The sequence below is a fragment of the Geotrypetes seraphini genome, chromosome 2 (assembly GCF_902459505.1).
Source record: "Geotrypetes seraphini chromosome 2, aGeoSer1.1, whole genome shotgun sequence".
Classification (NCBI taxonomy): domain Eukaryota; kingdom Metazoa; phylum Chordata; class Amphibia; order Gymnophiona; family Dermophiidae; genus Geotrypetes; species Geotrypetes seraphini.
Window position 1 is genome coordinate 127466317 of NC_047085.1, and position 23147 is coordinate 127489463.

The following is a 23147-nucleotide window of genomic DNA, read 5'->3' on the forward strand; positions in this document are numbered from 1 at the left end:
CCTCATGCCATAGACAGTGTGGAGGGGGTTCAGAGGTGGCAGCGGGAGGAAGTGGGCATCTCTCCTGCTGGCTGACTTGCGGTGGGGTTCAGGGGTTCCCTGCTGCTGCCACTCAGCTGATCAAAGGAAGAAGAATCCCTTGCCATGATCAGTTCAGCGGCGACCCAATTCTCTAAACGGCACTTGTGACATGGAAGATGGTTAGAGAATTGGAGTGGTTAGGTGGGGTTAGGCGTCTGTCCATTAAGACAGACACGATTCTGCCCATGTACGATTCTCAAAAGCCGCTTAGGCGGCTGCTGAGACCGGGCATCCTGTAGCTACACAGGTGTCCAGCTCCCTTCAGCTCTGCCTATAATAATATACTTGTGTCTTCAGGGTGCAGGTTGTCATGCACATGTGATCTTTTCCTACAGTAGTATCCCTATAATTCTGTGGGAGGGGGAGAAGGGTGTGGGCTGACTATGTAATTTAATAAGGAGAATTGACACCATCACCCAGCTGTATTTCAGGCAGTCCCTTCAAACCAACAACCACTGAAAAGCATTTATTGAGCTGAGAGGCCAGAGCTAGTGCAACCTTCTGCAGGCCAGATCCTTCCACTAATGGCCATGCAATAATGGCAGCCTGCAGCCCTTGTTACCACTCATTCAGCTGCCATGCCCTGGCCTGCCATAATCAGAGTTGTTGTGATACTTATGGAAGACAGGGAGAGAGTTTGGAGCCAGATAGGGATGGTGCTTTGTGTGATGTATGGATAGACAGGTTCTGGTGAAGGCCAATGTGCACAGTGTATTGGAGGAAGTGCAATATAAGGTGCAAATGATGCCCATTGGTGAATACGGGCAGGGAGCACTGTGTGTCCTTAGTGTTGCTTTTTCTGCTCTTAACTATAGCAAAAGGCAAGGACATGGATGCTGAGGCTGGGCCAAGCTCACAGCCAGCTGTGCTCACAGAGTATGTATCACTGACAGATGATAACACTCAGGCAGACATGGCAGATGTGGAAAACCAGGACATTCCGGATACTGAGGGTATGAAGCCACCTGTTGCCAGCCCTGAGCAGCTGGAGGACATCACTTTGCTGGTGCCATCCCTTTTCTTGAATCCAGAATCTGATATAGAGTCAGCAGCTGAGACCAGGGGTGGTGGGGCACAACACCTTTAAGATACTAATAAGAATCGGTGACTTATGCCCTTGATCTACTAGTGCAAAAAACTGTGATGACATGGAGCAGAGAATTCAGGCTGGCTCTACAGCAGGGGTGTCGAACTCAATCAGAGAAGGGGCCAAAATCTAAAATCCAGCCTAAATCGCGGGCCGAATGGTTTACTGAACAGTCATAAACTGACAATGTTAACCAGAAATGTGAATTTAAAATGAGTGGAACAATCTTTTCCTTAACAGTGCTGTTAACCAACTCACATGCTATCAAGCAAAACAGTAATATTGGTATCAAGCAAAACAGTAATATTGGAATGTACCTAAAATGCTCATTGTTTTGTTTTCTGGCTAGATGTCTGACACCGTTTTCCCCGTATCAATGAGTCAATGTTCGGTTTTATTTCTTGGGCTGTAGCAACCCGCAAAACAGCATGGAGGTTGTCATCGGTAATGCGTGATCTGTGCTTGTTTTTGTTCAGATTCATTATTGAAAACATCTGTTCACAAAGATAGGTGCTCCCGAACATGGATAGAATACGGGCAGCATGAAGTCAGAGCTCTGGCATTGAGTCAGGGGGCAGTAGAGGTTAGAAGTCCTCAATTTCAACATCCTGAAACCTTGATTTCAGGCCACTGTCAGACTGAAGCTCGATTATCTCCATCTGAAGGTGATGGGGCACATTGTTGACATCAACTGTAAAAGGATTGGCAAAGATGTCAAAGCCTGAGTGCTGTGTTCTAAAGTCAGAGAAGCGCCGCTCAAATTCACTTAGTAAACGGCTAACTTTGGTAGCCAGCCGACTGGAAGGAAAAGTACCAGAAATAGTGGTTGAGATACTCAAACAAACGGGAAAGTGGGCAAGATTGTCCTGTTCCAGTTGGGACTTCCATAGTTGAAGTTTACGCTGGAATGCTGTGATCATGTCAGACATCTTCGTGATGACTTGTTTGCGTCTCTGCAGCTTCAGATTCAGTTGGGCGAGATGCTTGCATATGTCACACATCATAGCAAAATCACATAGCCAGGCGGGATCCGACAGTTCAGGCAAGGGCTTTCCTTTACTTTCCATGAAAAGAGCAATTTGTTCTCTGAGCTCAAAAAATCTTTTGAGGACTGCGCTCTTGCTCAGCCATCTTACTTCTGTGTGGTATGGCACGTCTCCATGCTCTGCACCCACCTCCTGTAAAAACTGCTGGAACTGGCGATGATTCAGGCCACGTGCCCTTATAAAGTTAATAGTTTTAATGACTGTGGTCATTATGTCATTCATGTCCAGAACTTTTCCACACATAGCCTCTTGGTGGATAATGCAATGATAAGTAATCAAGGGTGTGTGGCAGTGACTTTTTTGCATTCTTTCCTTCATTAGTCCAACCAAGCCTTTCTTTTCTCCGCACATTGAAGGTGCGCCATCGGTAGTTAGCCCCACCAACTTTTCCCAGGGTAATTTAAAATTATTTATAGATTTCTCCACAACCTCAAATATATCTCTACCAGTCGTCGTCCCATGCATGGCAGCTACATCCAAAAGTTCCTCAGTGACAGAGAGGTCGGTCTTCGTAGCACGTATAAAGATGGACAGCTGCGCTGTATCAGTGTTGTCTGTGCTTTCATCGATAGCAAGTGAAAAAGCGAGATAACTGCATGCCTGTTCGGCCAGCTGTGATGATAGATTTCCTGAGAGTTCTTGAACTCTGTCTGCAATGGTGTTTCTTGACAAACTGACAGTTTGAAAACTCTGTATCTGGTCTGGGCATACTTTCTCACACACTTTTAGCATGCATTGCTTCAAAAAGGCACCCTCTGAAAAACACCTTGAAGTACGGGCAATTTCTTCAGCCACTATAAAGCTTGCTTTCACTGCAGCATCATTTTTCGCTGTAGCCTTTGTAAACATTTGCTGCTGTGATTGTAGTTTGCCTTTTAGTTCTTTAACAATTTTATGCTTTTCTTCCAAAGTATATTTGCCATATTTAACATTATGTTTGGTGTCAAAATGACGACGTATATTGTACTCTTTCATCACCGACACTGTCTCATAACACAATATACACACTGGTTTGCCCTCACTAAGCACAAACATGTATTCATTTTCCCATTTGTCATTAAATTGTCTGCCTTCACCGTCAACTTTTCTTTTCCTGGACATTTTGGGATCAATATTGGCAGTAAAAGATGTAGTTTATTGGAAATCTGCGTTAGAATGAAAAAGTCAGTCAATAAATGCCTGGCTGGGTACAGATAGCAGATTCTGTTGCGATTTTTATGCCTACACTTTATGCCAGGAACTGGCAGCTTCTGCTGTGTATTTTTTTTACATAGTTCCCCCCCCCCGACGTCCGATTCACCCCAAGCAGGACCGCTCGCACGCACCTGCACCCCCACCCCGAAGGACCGCCGACTCCCTGACTCCCAACACGATCGGGACAAGAGGGAGCTCAAGCCCTCTTGCCCCCCCCGACTCCCCGACACGATCGGGGCAAAAAGGAGCCCAAGCCCTCTTGCCCCGCCGATTCCCCAACTCCCTGACAATATCGGGCCAGGAGGGAGCCCAAGTCCTCCTGGCCCTGGCGACCCCCCCCCCCCCCGCTAGTTGTTCGGGCCAGGAGGGAGCCCAAACCCTCCTGACCACGGCGACCCCCTACCCCCACCCCGCACTACATTACGGGCAGGAGGGATCCCAGGCCCTCCTGCCCTCGACGCAAACCCCCTCCCCCCCATCGACCGCCCCCCCCAAGAACCTCCTACCCCCCTGGCCGACCCCCACGACAACCCCACCCCCCTTCCCCGTACCTTTCTGTAGTTGGCCGGACAGACCGGAGCCAAACCCGCCTGTCCGGCAGGCAGCCAACGACGGAATGAGGCCGGATTGGCCCATCCGTCTCAAAGCTCCGCCTACTGGTGGGACCTAAGGCTCCCGGGTCTATTCTGATTGGCCCAGGCGCCTTAGGCCCCACCAGTAGGCGGAGCTTTGAGACGGATGGGCCAATCCGGCCTCATTCCGTCGTTGGCTGCCTGCCGGACAGGCGGGTTTGGCTCCCGTCTGTCCGGCCAACTACAGAAAGGTACGGGGAAGGGGGGTGGGGGTGTCGTGGGGGTCGCGGGTCGGCTGGGGGGGCGGTCGGAGGTTCTTGGGGGGGGCGGTCGATGGGGGGAGATAGATAGCAAGTACGGCCGGCGAGATCACAAGCCTCCTATGTCACCGCGCGTCATTGTGATGGAACGCAGCGGCGTGCAGTGATGACAGCGCGGTGCGGGCCACATTGCAAGGCCTGGCGGGCCGGATTTGGCCCGCGGGCCTTGTGTTTGACACATGTGCTCTACAGGAATGCATGCTTAACATGTTAGAGCAGCAGATGGCACAAATCATAGAGCAGATGCAGGTGAACCAGAAGATGGTGCAGATACTGCAAATACTAACCTGCTGGATGGAAGTAAGTGAAAATTTGGAAGTTATTACACTTGGAGAGACAGCCCTCTGGACCTCCCACTATGATCCCCAGCCACCCAAAACCATGGGTGCAGGGAAGCAGCAGGCAAGCAACACTGAGTGGCAGGTAACAAAGGCTCCTAGGGAAAGGCAAGCCATACCGCTTGTAACCCACCAACAATGGCACAGCATCAGGGCCCAAGATACTCCCTGATGTTCCCGGCATTTTCTGCAGCTGCCAGAGAGGCAGGCATGGAAACATCTGTACTCAGAGTGAGGGAAATTAGGTCAATCAGCCTGGGATATAGAAGGGAGCAGGGGCACCCCTTTTGAAAGCAGGTGGGTGGAGAAGGGAGAGAGTGGTGCTATGGATTGGGAGAGCTTAGGTAAAGGAAGGCATTATGGTTGAGGGGATTTTAATGTTTAGGTAAAGGTTAGGTGATGGTGTAGGTGTCATGGTAGGCACATGGAGGTAGTGGTGGGTCTTGCAACATTTCCATTTAGAGTAAATATATACCTTCACTGAAATGCACAGTGTATGAAGTCAGTACTTGCAGCAAAGACATGCCAGTGTTGAGCCACATATTCCTGTGGTGCCTGGTGCTTGTTCATCCTCCTCTTCTTTTTCCATGTCCTGTGGCTCCAGTCCCTCAGAGAGTGGTATTCTGTGCCTTAGTGCCAGATTGTGCAGGATACAGAAGGCCATGAATATCTTGTAGACCTTTTCTAGTTTCACAGTAACATGATGGCAGCAAGGGCCATAAGTTAGGTGGCAGTAGGTGCCCTATTGCTGCCTAACTTATGAGAATTGTTTTAATTGGTCTAACTGGTACAGTAATTGGCTGCACCATTTAAAAACCAATTAAAATCCATTTTAAAAAACAGTAGGCGCAGGTATCATGGCTATTTCATGGTCAAAGAAGATGTGATTATGGCCAGAAATGACCTTAGGTGCTGTTAGGTGTGCCAGTAATGTAGGGCTTTAAAACCATGGCATACATTAATGGTGCCGAAGTTGGCCATAATCCACAATTCTGGTAACAGCGCGTACCCTGGATTGACATGCTGCCAGCGCCGTTTCTGGTGGTGCCAACCAACATAAGCGGCTTTATCCCAGGACAAACAGGCAGATATTCTCGCATGTGTGGTGATATCATCCATGGAGCCCCGGTACGGACAGTTTTAAAAGTGCATCGCCACTTTAAGAATTTAAGTATGCAAATTGCCCACACAGTGCATGCACGAGTGCCTTACCACCTGATGCCGCTTGTGGCTCCTCAGTTCTTAGTTTTCCGTGGAGCTAAGTCGTATTTTTTTGAATGTTGTTCAATTTTTACCTTTGCCTTTCCGCTCACATGCATATTTTAGTCATATTTTTTCTTCGTATTTTGGATACGTGTTTTATTTGTGTTAAAAAACCCCCAAACAAACCAATAGAGGATATTTTTTCCTCTCTGTTCTCACCTCGTGGGCTTCTCCCGTCGAGGCCTCGTTATTTTCCTCAGCCATTGAATTCAATTTGGCTGAGGCGGTTTTTCCATCGATATTCCAGCCAATGGCAAATTTCTGTCACTGACTCACATAGTTGGTGCGTACAGTGCCTTGGCTCGGAACTCCGTGTCGAATCCTGTGCGTGGTGGTCTACCCTGTAAAAACGTACAATTAAGAGTCAAAAACTCCAACAAGAAAAAAGTTCTGCACCGCTATGGACATTGCAGCCTTCAACATCTATTCGTACTTACATCGATACACTCATTTATGCTCTAGTAACATCCAAATTAGATTATTGTAACATTGTCTATATTGAATTACCATCAGTATATCTTAAGAAACTTCAAGCTGTTCAAAATACTGCTATCAGAGTTCTTGTTAACGCACGAAGATATGATCACATTTCTCCTTTTTTAAAGGAGTACCATTGGCTTCCCATTAAATTTTGCCTTATGCATAAGGCCTTAACTCTTGCGTATAAAGCATTACAATCAGGTCAACCAGATTACTTAGAAAAATTATTAGTTCCTTATAAGTCTTCTCGTAGCCTACGTTCATTGGCTGCTCATCAATTGGCTTTGCCTGCCGTTCATTTGGTATGTTTGGCATTGACGCAAGGGTCTGCTTTTTTGGCAACAGTTCCTCGCTTGTGGAATTCTCTTCCAGTTACAATTCGTTCAGAACTGTCTTATGTAAAATTTAGATGAATGGTTAAGACGCATCTTTTTGGTTCACCCAAACTTTGTTTCCCCACCGGTTAGAGGTTGTAAATTTAAAAGTCATCACCAATATCTTTTCTCACATCAAGAAACACTATGGAGTAAAGACCTAGAACAATTACTTGTGCCTGCTACCTATAGGGAATTCAGGAAACGCCTAAAAACACATCTGTTCCTGAAATACTTAGGAAACCAACCTATACAATCTTAGTCCTCAACAAACGATCTCTAGAACTATCAATCACTAAGTCTGTAATTTGTTTATTCCATTCAATCTGTAACATTTCTAATCATTGTAAAATTTCTAATCATTGTAAACCGCATAGAACTTCATGGTCCTGCGGTATATAAATTGTTATTATTATTATTATTATCTATGAGAATGTTTAGCATTTCTATGAGAATGTTTTGTAAATTATTATCCTGTTTTCTGGCAACTATTTTTTTTTTTTTTTGGAAAATATTTTTATTGAAGGATCAATGCATACGAGAAGATACAAAGTGTGACCAAACGAGAAAAACATCAAGTACAAAATTCAAGGGTTCATGTAAAGAACAGACAAAAATAAACAAATCCCCAACATATCATCTCCCATGCAGATCCAATTTTTGAATGAAACCCTCCCCCCCAACCCCTCCCCCCCACCCCTGTGCACCCCTGATCTCTAACCAGCACTAAAAGGAACTCCAATAATCCAAATAGGTCCTAGATTTCCAGCTCGCAACCCCCCGGCGGTGCTGCCTCTCCCATCCAGCCATCAAAGACATATTGGCCCGCCACTGTTGGACTGTTGGCCGCGTGGTGCCAATCCAGTAGCGAAGAATTAGTTTCTTTGTGATTCCTAAGGCCACCAAAAGAAAGCGCCTCCCAGGTTCGCCAACACCCGCCTCCACCAGGGGACTTGTGACACCCAACAGCAACGTCTTGTAAGACCAATCTATAGTCAGTCCTATAACTTTCTCCAACTCCCGAAGCACAAAGATCCACAAGGGCCCTACATATGAGCATTCCAGAAAGTGATGTACCAAGGTGTCCCGACGAGCTGGACATCGGGGACAGCAGTCATCAGGCCACAACCCCATCTTTCGACCCATACATCTTGTTAAATAAGATTGGTGTAGAATCTGCAGATGTACTTCCCGCAAACTCACATTAGGGGAGGCAGAGGCACATTCCTGAAAACACAGAACTAATTCATCAGCAGTGACCTGCTTTCCCAAAGCTAAAGTCCAATCCATTGCCATATTATCAAGAAATCTACTAGACCGTCTTTCCTTCCCCATTTTATACCACTCCGAGAGCGTATTAAATTCAGATGGGGCGGACAAAAACTGATGATCCAAGGAAGTGAAAGTGGGCAAGCTGTTCTCCGGTGATCGGAGCGCCAAACAATAACTACGCAGCTGCAGGTATGCAAACATAGACCCTGCAGTCCAACCCCAGCGGTCTCGACATGCCAGAAAAGAGGGAACCGAACCCGACCCAACCTCAACAACCTGTCCCACAAAACGGCACCCAGACGTCCGAATTGAGGCAAAAAAAGCATGTAACGATCCAGCAGGAAACTTAGGGTTTCCCACCAGTTCCGTAAAAGGCGAGGGACCCACCGCGCCCCCCAATGAAGACCGCCACCAGCACCAGGCCATTCGCAAGGGACGAAGCATAGAAGGGCAGGGTACCGCCCCATGCCACAGGAGGTTAAAAACTGACACCGGAGCTGACAAAAGGTGCCAGAATCCAACCGGGGCAAACCTGTCAACTCCTGTATATAATTCTTGCACCCATCTCAACAAAACAGCAGCATTATAAAGACGCAAATCGGGCAAGTTCACACCTCCGTGTTCGCGCCCCCTAATCAATTTGTTATAGCCAATTTTCACCCGGCGAGAGCGCCATATAAAGGACGAAACGATCCCCCTATAGGCCTGCACATCTTTCTGTTGATCCAAAGGGGCACCATTTGTAGTGGATAAAGGAGCTTCGGCAAGAGGACCATTTTAATAAGGGCAACGCGCCCCAAGAGCGAGAGGGGAAATTCCATCCACCTCTTACACAAAGCTCGAACTGCATCTAATTTATCAAGTACGTTCTTCCGATAAACCACCCCCGGATCTGCATGCAGATATATTCCCAGATATTTGAGCGTACCCTTAGACCACTGCAGCAGAAAGGAAGGATCGTGCCACAGAGCACACGGAGGGCGGACCGCCAAGGCCTCCGATTTATCAAAGTTAATTCGCAACCCAGAAAAGGCACCAAATCTCTGTATAAGGTCTATTAATCGAGGAACCCCATCTGCAGCGTCCCCCAGAAAGATGAGCATATCATCCGCAAACAAATTAATTTTAAATTCCTGGGAACCCAAACGAATACCATGCATATCAGGGCTCTGACGAAGCTTAGCCGCAAGAGGCTCTAGAGCCAAGACAAAGAGCATCGGGGAGAGGGGACAGCCCTGGCGCGTCCCCCTCTCGAGTTCAAAAGAAGAGGTAAGCTCCCCGTTAATCAGGATCTGGGCCGTAGGATGAGCGTATAATGATCGAATCCCATTCAGAAAGCTTCCCATAATGCCGAACTGAGGAAGAACCCAAAAAAGATAGTCCCATAACACTTTATCGAACGCTTTTTCCGCGTCTAGACTAACTATAAGAGCGTTCTTCTGTCCCGGGTGTTGCCCAACTAGTCCAGGATTCTGAAGCACCGAAAGCGCCTCAGCACGTTAGCATAGGAATAACGGCCCGGCACAAAACCTGCCTGGTCCGAATGAACCAAGCTGGGCAAAACCCGACCCAGGCGTGCCGCCATAATAGCAGCAAGAAACTTGATATCTTGATTGAGCAGAGAGATAGGTCTATAGGAACCCAGCTGATCTTCCGCCCGCCCCGGTTTCGGTAGAACCACAATATTAGCGTGAGTTAGTCTATGCGGAGGCAGGTCACCTCTACTAAGAGCCCCACATAGGGCTTGAAATGGGCCCACCACTCGTGCCCCCAACAACTTATAATATTCAGAGCCCAGTCCATCAGGCCCAGGGGCTTTAGCCAATTTTAAGGCCTGAATAGCTTGTTGGATTGCCAACCCTCGCACCGGGGCATTTAACACCTCCCGCTGCTCATGTCCCAAGGACGGAAGCTGCAGATCTTGAAAGAAAGCCGTCCTCTGTACTGTGTCACAAGTCCCCTTATCATAGAGAGCCCTATAGTAATTAACAAAACTCTGCTGTATCCCAGTTTGGGCAGTTATTTCTCTACCATCAGGCGCCCGAATTCTTGATATAACACGCTTCGGAGCCCTTGAGGTAACCAATGATGCAAGCAGTTTTCCCGCTTTGTTTCCCCATCGATGTAGGCGGTATTTATACATTCTAATGTCCCTAAGGGCTCTGTCAGCCAATAAGTCATTAATTTGCCTACGTAGGTCAAAATATTGAGATCGAGCTGTCGTGGCACCCGGAGCATGTAAACTCCCACTAGCGCGGCCAAATGTTGTGTCAAGTCCAACAGTGTCTTATCTTGGGCTCTGCGTTTGCGGGTAGTATACTCAATAATTTTACCACGCAAGACCGCCTTGCTTGCCTCCCAAAACACCAACTCTGATACATCAGAAGCAGGGTTTTCGTTCACAAAGAAATCCCATTGTTGTTCCAAGAAATCCTTAAACTCAGCATCTTCATATAACGTGGGATTCATACGCCAACTAGTGGTCAACCCCTGGGACGCCCGACTTATCAATGAGCTCCAACCAAACCAAATGGTGATCTGACAAAACACCGTCTTCAATCACCACTCGTGGAATACCCGCCAGGAAAGAAGGAGCCACTAGCAGATAGTCCAAACGACTGTGAACATCATGTACATGAGAGTGAAAAGTAAAGTCAGATTCAGTAGGATGCAGCGTGCGCCACACATCAATCAGACCCAGTTGGTGCATCACAAAGTTCACCCCTTTATGTTCACCTCCTTTCAATCGAGGCTTAGGTGGCCTGCAATCAACAAGTGGGTCTGCTGTAATGTTAAAATCCCCACCTAATACCAATTGGTATTCAGAAAAAGGCATCAGAGCAGCTACTAGTACAGAAAAAAATCTATGAGAATATACATTAGGTGCATAAAGAGAACAAAACACATATTTTTTCCCCAGGAACACACCTGCCCAGATCACAAATCGCCCCTCAGGGTCCTGTATCACTTTGTGCATAGTACAGGGATGTTTTTTATGGAAGAGGAGAGCAACACCTCGCTGTCTGGAGTTATATGAAGCAAAAGCTACTTCCCCTACCCAATCCCTCTTCAATTTAACATGTTCTGACACGCTGAGGTGAGTCTCCTGAAGCATTAAAACATCCACGTTTAATTTCTTACAGTATTGAAATAATTTGCTGCGCTTCACTGGGGAGTGCAAGCCATCAATGTTGAAGCTGGCAATCTTAACAGAACTCACAAGAACAGTTGGTAAGAAGTAAGTCCCCCCTAAGACAACAGGCCTGTGGGGCAGCTGCGCCGGTCTCCCAGCCAAACCAGCCCGCCACCCACTGAATTATCATTACAGTACTGATCAGAGACCCCAGGTGCATCCCACCCCCCATATTATCCCACCAAACCCCCCCTCCCACCTTAATCCCATCTTCTCTTATCCCCTCAACGCTACCCCCAGGTCCCCCACACATCTCAACCATTCTCACACCAACCAATCCCCACACACACAACCAAAACTCCAGCACTACCTCCATCCCACTCTCTCCCTCCTCACACGAACACTCTCGTCCCCCCATCCACCACCCAGCCCCCCAACCGAAAACTAATGGAAGAACCCCCACAAAACTTCAAAGGGCTTAAACGCCCAGGTATATGGAAAACACTTCAAAACATTGTAAAGAGAGCTGCATAAATAACAAAACTGCCAAATCTCTCAAACAAGCACTCATCAGAAATCTCAAACCAAGTGTCCAGAAGCCAGAAGTCCTTGCAGTGCAGGTCTCAGTCTCCCAATGGAAGTCGAGGCATCTCGTCTGCTGATAGCTCAAGGAGACTGTCAGGGATCACGCCACGCAAGCATAGCGCACTGGCGTAGGCCAAACATACGACCCCAGCATCACCAGGCAGAAAAGGATCAACACCACACTGATGGATGCCCAAAGCAACGTGATAGAAGAAGAACCACCAGCAATCTCACGGCCGGCGCCCAGCAGCCCTCCTAAGGTGCCGGCAGCTTCTCAAGGAACTTTTTCAGTTCATCCGCCGTGCTCAGGGTGAAAGTCCGATTTTCATGAGTTAGTCTCACCTTAGCAGGGTAAAGAAATGCAAATCTTATTCCCCTCATGACCAACTGCAAGCAATACGGCGTAAGGGCCCTGCGCTGCTCCGCAACTTTGGTGGAGAAATCTTGAAATAGCATAAGCTTAGCCCCTTCATAGGACAAAGATCTGGTTTTCTTGAACAGGTCCAACAGGTGCGCTTTGATTGCATAATTATGGAATCTGGCCAGCACCGGCCTCGGGCGGCCCGGTCCGTCTCCATCTCAACATTGACCAACACGATGAACCCGCTCTACCACCACAGGGCCAGCTTGCTCCGCCAGGCCAAGCTCCTTCGGCAGCCATCTTTCCACCACGTGGAGAAGATCAGAATCTTTCACCGACTCCGGGAGCCCTATCAGACGGAGGTTCTTTCTGCGTGCCCTATTCTCCTGGTCCTCCATCCTCTCGAGCAGTTGGCATACTCGGGTCTCCAAGGAATCTAGCCTGCCATCCGCGACCGCCGCTCTGTCTTCCTGTGCTGAAACATGTTCTGCCACCTTGTGTATTTGCGCTGCATGCCCCGCCATCACATCTTTAATCTCATCCATGGAAGCATGCAGCTTAGCCAGCTTGTCATCTAATAGTTGGGATAAGTGCCGCATAGATACCTGGAGCACTTCATCCGAAGTGCGTTCCACCGGCGCCTCCGTTTGAGTCCCGGCCATTTTGAAAGTCGGCACCACGTTGCTTCTTGGGGCCTTCGGGGTTCGAGTCGGCATCCCCCGCGCCGCCACCGTGAGTCACGCGTCGGACGCTCCGTAACCAGCAGGAGCGAACCCGGAAGTGCGGGAGCCGCGAAAAACAAGAAATTGCAGGCGGCGGCAAGCGTTAGGGGAGCCGGATGGTGTAGGGAGGACGGAGCTCCGCGTTCAGGCGTCCGCTCAGGTGCCGGCCATCACGTGACCCCCCTCTGGCAACTATTTAAACAAGATTTAAACAAATTTATTTTTTTCTTGAGATTTGATTATTTAGATTTAGTTAAATTTTTATATTTTATTTTTCTTCTGTTCTTTCTTTACTGTTCTTTTGCTTTCCTAATTGTTATGGCTTTATTTTCATTTCTTGTTTTTTATATTTTGTACACCGTGCTGTTGGCAAATCAAAGTGTGGTTAAAACTTTTAATAAACAAACATAAAACATCGAAAGCATCGGTGTCAGGGGATATTGCTCCATTGGATAAGCCAGCTAAAAAGCTGCCAGCTTCCCAACAGGTCTCGCAGATCACCATTGCATCGAGTCCCTTGATACCGACCAAGCGATGATCGTCCTTATGTCTGGCCTCTCCTACATCAAGGTGTGCATTCTCTTCACAGTCATCCCCGCCGAGGCCAGACAAGGCACTGATGGTACTGGCAGAATGCTAAACGGTACTGGTGCTCTTGTACTATGAGAAGCTTGTAGCGCTTTTCCAAGTCAATGACATGTTCAAGCTTCTTGCTCCGATGCTGACTCCACATCGGTACTGGACCAGTCTGAGCATAAGCACCAGGTCCTGTGGTACCGATACTGGATCTCTGGTACCATGCTGATGTTCCACACATAAAAACAGCGCATCTCATCGCATATCCTGTTCTCCATCACGGTGTTGATCCAGTTCTTCCAGACATCAGCATTCTTCATCTTCTCGACAATCCTAGTCTGCTCAGCATTGTTCATCTTCAGCTTCTTTAAGAGGAAGTCACATCATATATCGTCATCCTCATCAGACTGACACTGGACTTGACATCATCGGTCCCACCGCACTCCTTTGCCATAATATTTTTTTGACTTGTTATGTAGTCTGACTCAGCAGATGATGTTCTTGAGTCTACTAGGAGTCTGTTGGTTAACAGAGTCCTAAACTATAATTTCTATATTTCCTGCTATGCCAAACATCTGATTAAGAAATTTCCCTCTTGATAGGTACATTCCTTCACAGCAATTACAGGATTTTCATCACATCTCTTGCACCCTTGCCCTAGCTAGAAGGTATATGGTGAGATTGACCTATGATGCCTTTGAATTGTCTTCCAGAGCATCAGCTATGTCAGTGGCAATGAGACATCTAGCATGGCTCAGAGTCTCTGATATGGATGTCAACCTCCAGCATTGATTGGCTAACATTTCATGCTTCGGTGATGAGCTATTTGGTGATTCTGTTGAAAATGCTATCCAAAAGCTCAAAAGCTAACTGATCATAAGAAACATTGGGATGCTTTGGTTAAATCCAAGTCTAAGCTTTCAACTTCCAAGCCTTTAAGGTCTTCCTATCAGAGGCATTTTTCTTCCAAACCTGCTGCTCCTACTAGACCACAGCAGAAGAAATAGAAACAACAGCATCCTAAAAAAAACCCAGGCCGCAGCTCCACAGAAGCCTGCTCAGTCTTTTTGCTTCTCGAGAGCATAGCCGCTGTTCCTCTACCCCAGCCTCTTCCTCAACCCATCAGAGGATGGCTTCAACTTTATTATCCTCGCTGGGAACTGATTACCACAGACCTCTGGTTACTAACAGTTATTCGAGAGTGATATTCTCTTCACTTTATCGACGTTACTCCAGATCATCCTCCAAGAGAGCCTTCTCACCCTCAGCAGGCGTCCCTTCTTCTTTGGGAGATAGAATCCCTTCTCCTTCTCAGTGCCATCGAGAAGGTTCCTCCAGGACAGAGGAGCCAGGAGTTTTGCTCCCGGTATTTTCTTGTTCCGAAGAAGAAGGGAGGTCTTTATCCAGTCTTGGACCTCAGGAGTTTCAAGTTTCTAGTGAAGGAAAAGTTTCAGATGTTATTCCTGGCAACTTTATATCCCCTCTTAGATCACAACAACTGGCTATGCTCTCTAGATCTGAAAGAAGCCTACACTCATATTCCAGTGCATCTGGCCTCCTTGCGATTCCTCCGTTTCTAGGTAGCTCATCATCATCATCAATACAAAGTACTTCCCTGTGGCCTTGCATCCTTTCCCAGAGTATTCACCAAGTGCCTGGTGGTAGTGGCAGTAACACTATGGTTTCAGGGCCTTCAAGTCTTTCCTTACCTGGATTACAGGCTGATCAAGGACTCTACCTCGCAAGGGGAGATAGTAGCGACTTGCATGACAATTCTCTTCCTTCAACAGTTGGGTTTTGAAATCAATTTTCCCAAATCCCAACTTCATTCATCTCAGAATCTCCAATTCATAGGAGCTCTGCTCGACACCATTCATCTCAGGGCGTTTATACTGCATCAGAGACAAGACAATTTGATTCAGCTTTGCACTCAGACTTATCATCTGCCATCAATCTCAGCCAGACAAATGATGGTACTCCTGGGTCACATGGCTTCCACAGTACATGTTACTCCATTTGCGAGACTTCATCTCAGGATACCTCAATGGACTCTTGCATTTCAGTGATCTCAAGCATTCGACCCACTTTCTCAAATTACAGTCACTTCCTCGCTTCAACAGTCGCTACAATGGTGTATGAACTCTTCCAATCTGTCCATAGGATTTTTGTTCCATACTCCTTATGAGGAAGAGGAAGTTTTGGATCTTTGGATATTTCACAATTTTTGGTTATTGTTTTTGGTTTTGGTTTACATGTGATTTTTTCATGTTATTTCAACACTTGGATTAGTTTCAGCAGCAGTGACTTTAAAGACAACATTTTTCAAAATTAACTCCTGCCGGAAGCTGCTCATTGAATGCCTCAATTGCAAGCTAAGTAACAGCTTTATATATTATATATTTTGAATAGCTTGTTAAAATCTTGGGCGTTAATGGACCCATTGAGAGATAGGGAGGCAGGTGGGTGCAATGATGTCTTGGATCTAACACCAGATTATGACGCTGCGTCTGAGTTTATTTGGTGTTTTGAACTGAGCATTCACTTTAGAATTAGATTTATTTTAGATATATGTTACAATTGGATACACTATTTCTATTTGATGAAGTTCTTTTCTAAATATGTTTCTTATTTTCATTGAATTTTGATATTTGTGATTTTGTTTTTAAAATTAAATTTTTTATAGATATTTTGATCTCCCATACACTTTGGGCTCCTTTTACTAAGGTGCGCTAACGTTTTTAGCACACACAAAAGATTAGCGCGTGAAACCCCACGCTAAACAAAAAATACTAACGCAAGCTCTATGGAGGCGTTAGCGTTTAGCGCGTGGGGCATTGTAGTGCACACTAAAATTGCTAGCGCACCTTAGTAAAAGGAGCCCTTTATGACATACTTATAGTTTATAATGCAATTCGCCTCCTGATCTATCTAGGCACCCAGATGTGGCCTTGAGCAGTCCAAAGGTGTGCCCTGTTATGTTGCTTCTCTGCCTTATTGTTGGGTCTGACAGTGGGAATCATTAGCTACTCCCTCTGAGGGTAGCCCTGATCTGTTGAGTGAAACAAGGGATGAGTGGGAGAACAGAGCTGAGTGGTGCATGCTACATGCATATTGATGGTGCGATAAGCTGTGGCACAAGGAACTGAATTGCAGTGGGGTCCCTGTGTGCGTTTCTTTCCTAAGAGCCATCTGTCAGTAATCTCATGTAACCTTGAGTATGCCAGGATGTAGGAGTCATGAGAAGTACTATAGAGAATGACACGGTGACAGAATTTGTCCCTGTACCCGTCCCTGCGGATAACCACGGGAAACAATCCTGTGTCATTCTTTAGTGTCTATTGTCACCACTGGGGCCACGGGTTGCACGGTAGCATCGCTAGTGGCCAGCAAAACAAATGGATACAGGCACACTGTTCAAGATGGATATAGACACTTACAAGTAATGTAATTAAATTCACAGTTCTTTTAGCCAGTCAAAAACAAAATGCTGCTTTAAATATCCTTCAGTCTTAAGAAACAGTTTTATTCCAGCATAAACCAAACAAGAAAAATGAAACTTTGCAAAAAGGCAAAACATATCAGTTTCAGTAGATTATCAGGATCAAGAAAAGCACAAACAGAAAAAATACCCTAAGCAAAAACAGTCCACTGAATTTAGGCCTTTCCAAACACAAGTATCAAACTTTATATTGGCTTTCCCTTAGTCCAAGAAAGCAGTCAAAAATTTTCCTAATATATAGTTCCAAAGATTTTCCCTGATTAAATGCACACAAGGAGCCTCTCAGCAAAAGTTTACTTTTAATGGCTGAACACAGCTATCATAATTAACCACCCAAATGATAGTAGCAAACTTCTCAAAAGTACAACTCTCAGCTTCCTGAAACACTTCCAAAAGTCAAAATCAAAAAAGAACCAAAACACTTTCAGCAATTCAGTAATGCACACAGTTCAGTATTTTCCCTGGAGCACAAAAAGCTGCCCTTCCTCCACAAAGGGTAGTCAGTGCTAAGGCTTTTATAATGCAAAAATCAAACACACAGCCTTAAACACTTCAGCAGCAAAAATGGTCATAAACACAATATCTCTTTTAAATTTTTCTTTCAAACAAAAAACCCCACAGTACTTGTGCTGGCCTTATCTAATAAGTTATAACAGCTTATCTTACTTCCATGGCTTCTGGCTCTGATACCACTTGTTCCACAATCTCCATAGGTCCCTCTTGAAACAAGGCACCTGCCTTAAGGCTTGGAAAAGCTCTTCCAGGTTATTACTTTGACCTAGATCTGGTTCTCTGCCTCCAGGAAGAGACTCTTCTCTCTTCCCTGTCCTCTCTGACTGTGTGGGAAAAACTACTTGCTTTTCAGTAGGAGAACCACACCCACCCTTATGTTCTTCTGCTCTGATATGCAGCCCTCTTGAGCTCCCCTGGTGGTTTTCCTGCAAACTGCAAGGTTTTCTACAAACAGGATTCTGTTTAAATATCATGTTTGTAGGTTTACACCCTGCTGGTTTTTTTTTACTGAGTAGGGTTTCCATATTTTCCTCATTGAGTTCATCAGAAAAGGATTCACTCTTAGACCAGGCTTCATGGGTAAGGATAAGGTAAACTAGATTTCTGAGTAGTGTGTTTAACCCTAGCACTGACTTTCTTAGTGTGCTTGAGGGGACCACGGCAGGCACAGGGCCTGACTGGTCACATTATCTCAACCTCAGTCCTTCTACACCAGCATTCTTCAATGCAAGGCTTGAGGGTCAGTGATTGTGCTCATTTATACTCTGATTCTTCCCTCTCTCCTTAAATAATGACATGGGAATAGTTTTCTATGGTTAACCATGAAGACAGTCACCGTGTCATTCTCTACTGGAGAATCTTGGATAGGGTCAGTTATATCACCCTGTGCATTGCATATGACTTGCATACTGAGAGAGTGGAGTGCCTTTCTGTTGCGGTAAGTAGGCTCTCTTTCTTAGGGGGGGGGCTAAGGGCCAAATGGGTGCAATCAATTACACCAAGGACAGAGGGAAACCAGGCATCCTTATAGAATTGGGTCATTGTTTCTGCTGCTATGTCTGGGTGTATGCTATGTAATCAGTTGTGAGTATGAGAAGGGCCATAATGGAGTGTAAGAGTAGCCTAATGTTTAGTGCAGTGGACTGTGATCCTGGGGAATTGCATTCAATTCCCACTGCAGCTCCTTGTGACCTTGGCCAAGCCACTTAACCCTCCATTGCCCCAGGTACAAAAACTTAGATTGTGAGCCCAATAGGGACAGAGAAAGTACCTGTATATGTGTGTATAACTACATACATCTAAAGAAAGTAGTGGCCATTAGGAACTATGTGATGCACAGGGAGATGGCTGACTGGCTGAGAGATGAATGTCAGTACAGTCTGGAAACTGCCACTGTTGAGAGAGGCTAATGCAGAAGGGACTTTGAGGTAGACAGGCACTGGCATTCTGTAAGTAATGAAGTGGAGGAGGGACTCCAACTGTTGGTGGAGATGGTGAATGACTTCCTTGGTTGGACAAAGGTAATGTTGGAAAGGCCTTTGACATTTTGGGGATAGGATAAGTAGAAGGTGGTGTCCTAGGGCAATGGAATTGGATGTGGTGAGAAAAGAGTTGAAAAAGTCAAATGAACCAAAAACAAAGCAAACTTTTTTTTTCCCTGTGCACACCCCTAGTGCTGTTGCCTCAGCTGGTAGGGGATATCGCACTGGCAGCAGCTGTTTTCCCTCCCTCATCATGAATAAATACAGGTCCCAGTTGGCCCCACAGAACAGAAGACTTGAGCTTGAGCTTGAGCTTCCTGCACTGCAGCACAGTCCTATGTTCTGAATCATGGAATGAGCCCAGAAAAGAACATTCACTATTAAGTTTCTTGCAACTGGAAAACAGTAAAACCACTCACTTAACTCTAACTGATTGTGGGTGAGGTGAATGACCATCTGTGGCCTAAAGAGATGAATGTTTGTGAACACTTGATTAAGATCTGTGAAGAAATTAGAGTACTTTGCATGATAGTAGATGTGCATATTTCCTTCAAAGCACAGATCTCAAAAGTAGTGAGGTCTGCGTATTTCACCATTCGGAAACTATCTCATTTGAAGAATATTTTGTCAAATTGGGATTTCAGACAGGTACTTCAAGCGCTAGTAGTATCCCAGATAGATTACTGTAATGGTATCTATCTAGGTTTACCTCAATACGTATTAAAGCGTTACAAATGATATAAAACTCAGCTGCCCAGCTACTGGCTGGAGTATCTTGATACAAACACATTACACCTATTTTAAAAAGATTGCACTGGTTGCCGATTTTCATATCCAATTCAAAGTTTTGAAACTTATCCAACAAGGTGTTTATGACATCCTGCCGAATTATTTGGCAAAACGCCTAACACTACATACTCCGCTAAGGATACTGAGGTCACAGAATTATTAATTGTTAGACACATCAAAGGGGAATATTTTACGATATGTACAGACCAAAAAGTCATGTTTCTCTATAGCTGGACCATTTATGTGAAATGCATTGTCTGGTACCTTACGGTTTTGTAGAAATCTATTGCAATTTAGAAAGTTTGTTTGTTCAAGCTTTTTAAAGCTAATATTCTGCTTCTTGAGTTAATATTTTACTTTCTGAATATCATCTTTTTTGCAGGTTATTAGATTTATGCATCTTGATTGAAGTTATGTAGTAAATGAGCAGTTGAGATGTAATTTATAGGTTGAAATGGTATAATCCTATGATTTTTGCTGATGTATGGGATCTTTATGTTGTGCAAATCCTGAAATATGTATGTAATACTGTGAGCCGCCTTGGATAAAGGCGTATTAAAAATGCTTTAAATAAAATAAATAAACAGAAATATTATGATAAATTTTATCTATAAAATGGTTACTCTGCTGCTGAATGACTGCTGTGCTAGTTCTTTTTGTAAAAATAACTAAATAAATAGCTAAAGGAAATTGGATGTTAATGAATTCCTCCAGTAGTCAGTCATCAGGGTGAGACAGGAAGATGCCCATTCCAGGGCCATGGCCTCTCTGTTAGGCTACTGGTAGCATAGTTGCACATAACACCATGTCATGAAGTGGGGGTTAAATAGACCTGTGCTATCATGGTTATGACAGCTAGTATGTGGCACCAATCTGCTTACTAGTTGTCACAGCCTCCAATTCCACTGCCCCAGTCCTCCCAAACCCATGATTTCCCCCTACCCACATTAAGTAGCTAGCACATGTTGTTGTTGGTTTTTTTTTTTTTTTTTAATATGTTACAGTAAAACCAGCACTAGCTGCTTTGTGTTTTGGTAAAATGACCTTTAAATTTTTAAAGATGCAGTAATAAACGAGTGCAAATGAATGACTGCACAAAGCAACACCGAGAACAAGTCTTAGAGGCAATTTCTCTCCAACCCACTGTAGTTGGCAATTGCATGTAATCCAGACATGCTGTAAAGATGGAGTGGGGCTCAAATGAGAGAAAAATGTTAGATTTTAGACATATATATTTTTCACTTCATTTTTGTTCACGTGTACTTCTGGAGCATGAATCAAATCCTTTACATTTGTAGGATGAAAGCTCCATAGAAAGTGATGAGTTTGATATGAGTGACTCTACTAGAATGTCAGCTGTGAACTCAGACCTAAGTTCTAACCTTGAAGAAAGAATGCAGAGCCCCCAGAATCTTCATAACCAGCAAGATGGTGAGTGGGAACTAGCACATGAAAGCAAGTTATATGTGCATACATGCTTCTGAATTGGGATAATAAAAGAGAATTAAGGTCCTACAGCCTTTCTTCTTTTTCCTACATGTTGGATTATACCTTCATCTAACTATAGTCCATTGTTTGCCTTTTTTGTTTCTGGCTCTTGCCATCTCTTTTTCTTAATTTTCTTTCTTCACATTTCCTTTCTCCCAGGCATTTCTGATTTCCTTCCCTTGTTTCGCATTTTTCTATTTGTGTGCAGTAGTGATCATTTCATAACAATATGTGTCAGTGAAAGCATGCAAACATTACAGGACAGCACTTTTTTCCTAATATATCATAAGCAAAATCCTATGCTCATTCACCCCCTCTTTTACTAAGCCCGATAGCATGGGCTGACATGGTAATTGCTCTGAAACCCTTAGAGATTGAATGGACATCGGAGCATTTGCCACGTGGCATTTATTTCCTCAGCTTAGTAAAAGGAGGCCTCAATTTGCCAAGCAGAAATGCACAGAAATTTTCAGAGAAAAAGTAACAAGTGCAAAAAAATAATGAGTTGCTATTCAGAATGATTTAACTGGACAGGAAAGCCTCCTGCCCAGTTAAATCACTTGTGCCTGCCTATTTGCTGATATTCAGTGGCATTTAATTAGACACTGCTGCTGAATAGCAGGACTAAGAACTCCTGCACCATTCAATTAATATTGTCAGGACAGTCTTTGGGCAGATGGATGGAGAAAGTATTTAACTGGTTAGAAGCACTATTCAGACTGCGATAAAGTTAGGACAGCAAAAAGCTAACCACACACTTGTCTAAATATTAGCCAGTACATGGTTAACTTTAGTGGTTGCTGTAACTGAATATTCTTGAACAATACCTCTGGAAGCTTCACCATAGGGTTTTGCTTCTATTCCAGCCTTGGCTGCAGAACTTACAAATAAATCCATCCCCCTCTGCTAGGTCATCTTTCTGGACACTCCCCTCTAAGCTCTGTTTGTTTCTGCAGCCTTGCTGCGAACTTCTAGTTTATTCTGTTCGTGATTTTATTTCTCAATTCCTAGTCTCTTATTTTGTTCTGTGTCGTGAATATTGCCCAAGTGCTGTGGATTCACTTTGGGGTAGTGATCCTTCGGCGGGGAGATCGCAGACTTTTCCTTAAAGATTGTCTGCTTCTGGGGGTGCCCTGTTAGTAGAACCTGCAGTAAGCCCTCCAGACAGCTTGCAGATCATATCAGGTCTCCAGATTGGGAGCCATCTCACCCCTGGTTCGTTCACTGAGGGGTAGAGCACAGGTATATTGTTGTCTCAAAATGGTCCTGGATGAGTTGGATCTGGATGTCTAAAAATGAGATCTGTGTATAAGACATAGCTGCAGTGAACTGCAAATTACAATCATAAGCATTGAGCTGCTGCAAAAACATCAAGAAATGATCTTTCATGTTGGTCCAAACTATAAAGATGTCATCAATAAAACGTTTCCATACATAAACATCTGCTTGAAAAGTTGATGAATACACAAATTGCTCCTCGAAGTTGCTCACATATAAACATGCTAGTGAGGGGGCCATAGTTGCCCCCATTGCTGTACTTTTCACCTGTAGAAAAAACTCAGTATCAAACTGGAAATAATTTTTTTCCAAAGCTATGCGAGCAATAGCCACCAAAAACTCCGATCTGGCTGAAGATAAACTTAAAACGCTGAGATGAGCACGTATTACCTCGATAGCACAATGTTGAGGAATGTTGGTATACAGGGAGGTAATATCGAGAGTAACCAACAATGCCCCCTGAGGGACAGAGGAGGATTCTTGTAACCACTTTAGCATTGCCGTGGTATCTTTGATGTAAGATTTAGCTTGCATAACTTGATCTTTCAAATAAAAATCAATGAAATCAGACAGTGGCTCCAAAAGGGAACCAATGCCTGATACTATTGGGCGACCAGGCGGAGATGTTAAGCTCTTGTGTATTTTTGGAACAAAATATATAATAGGTATAATAGGATGATCCTGGCGTAAAAAAC

At 44.9% G+C, this 23147-nt stretch overlaps 1 protein-coding gene across 4 annotated transcripts in view; it reads left to right on the forward strand.

Moving 5' to 3' along the window:
- NOL4 (nucleolar protein 4) overlaps positions 1–23147 on the forward strand; it is a 664456-nt gene that overhangs the window by 303722 nt on the left and 337587 nt on the right. For all 4 annotated transcript variants that reach the window (XM_033934882.1, XM_033934883.1, XM_033934884.1 and 1 more), the window contains one exon: positions 20985–21117. In XM_033934882.1, the coding sequence (XP_033790773.1) occupies positions 20985–21117 (133 nt within the window). The remainder of the gene's footprint in view (positions 1–20984; positions 21118–23147) is intronic.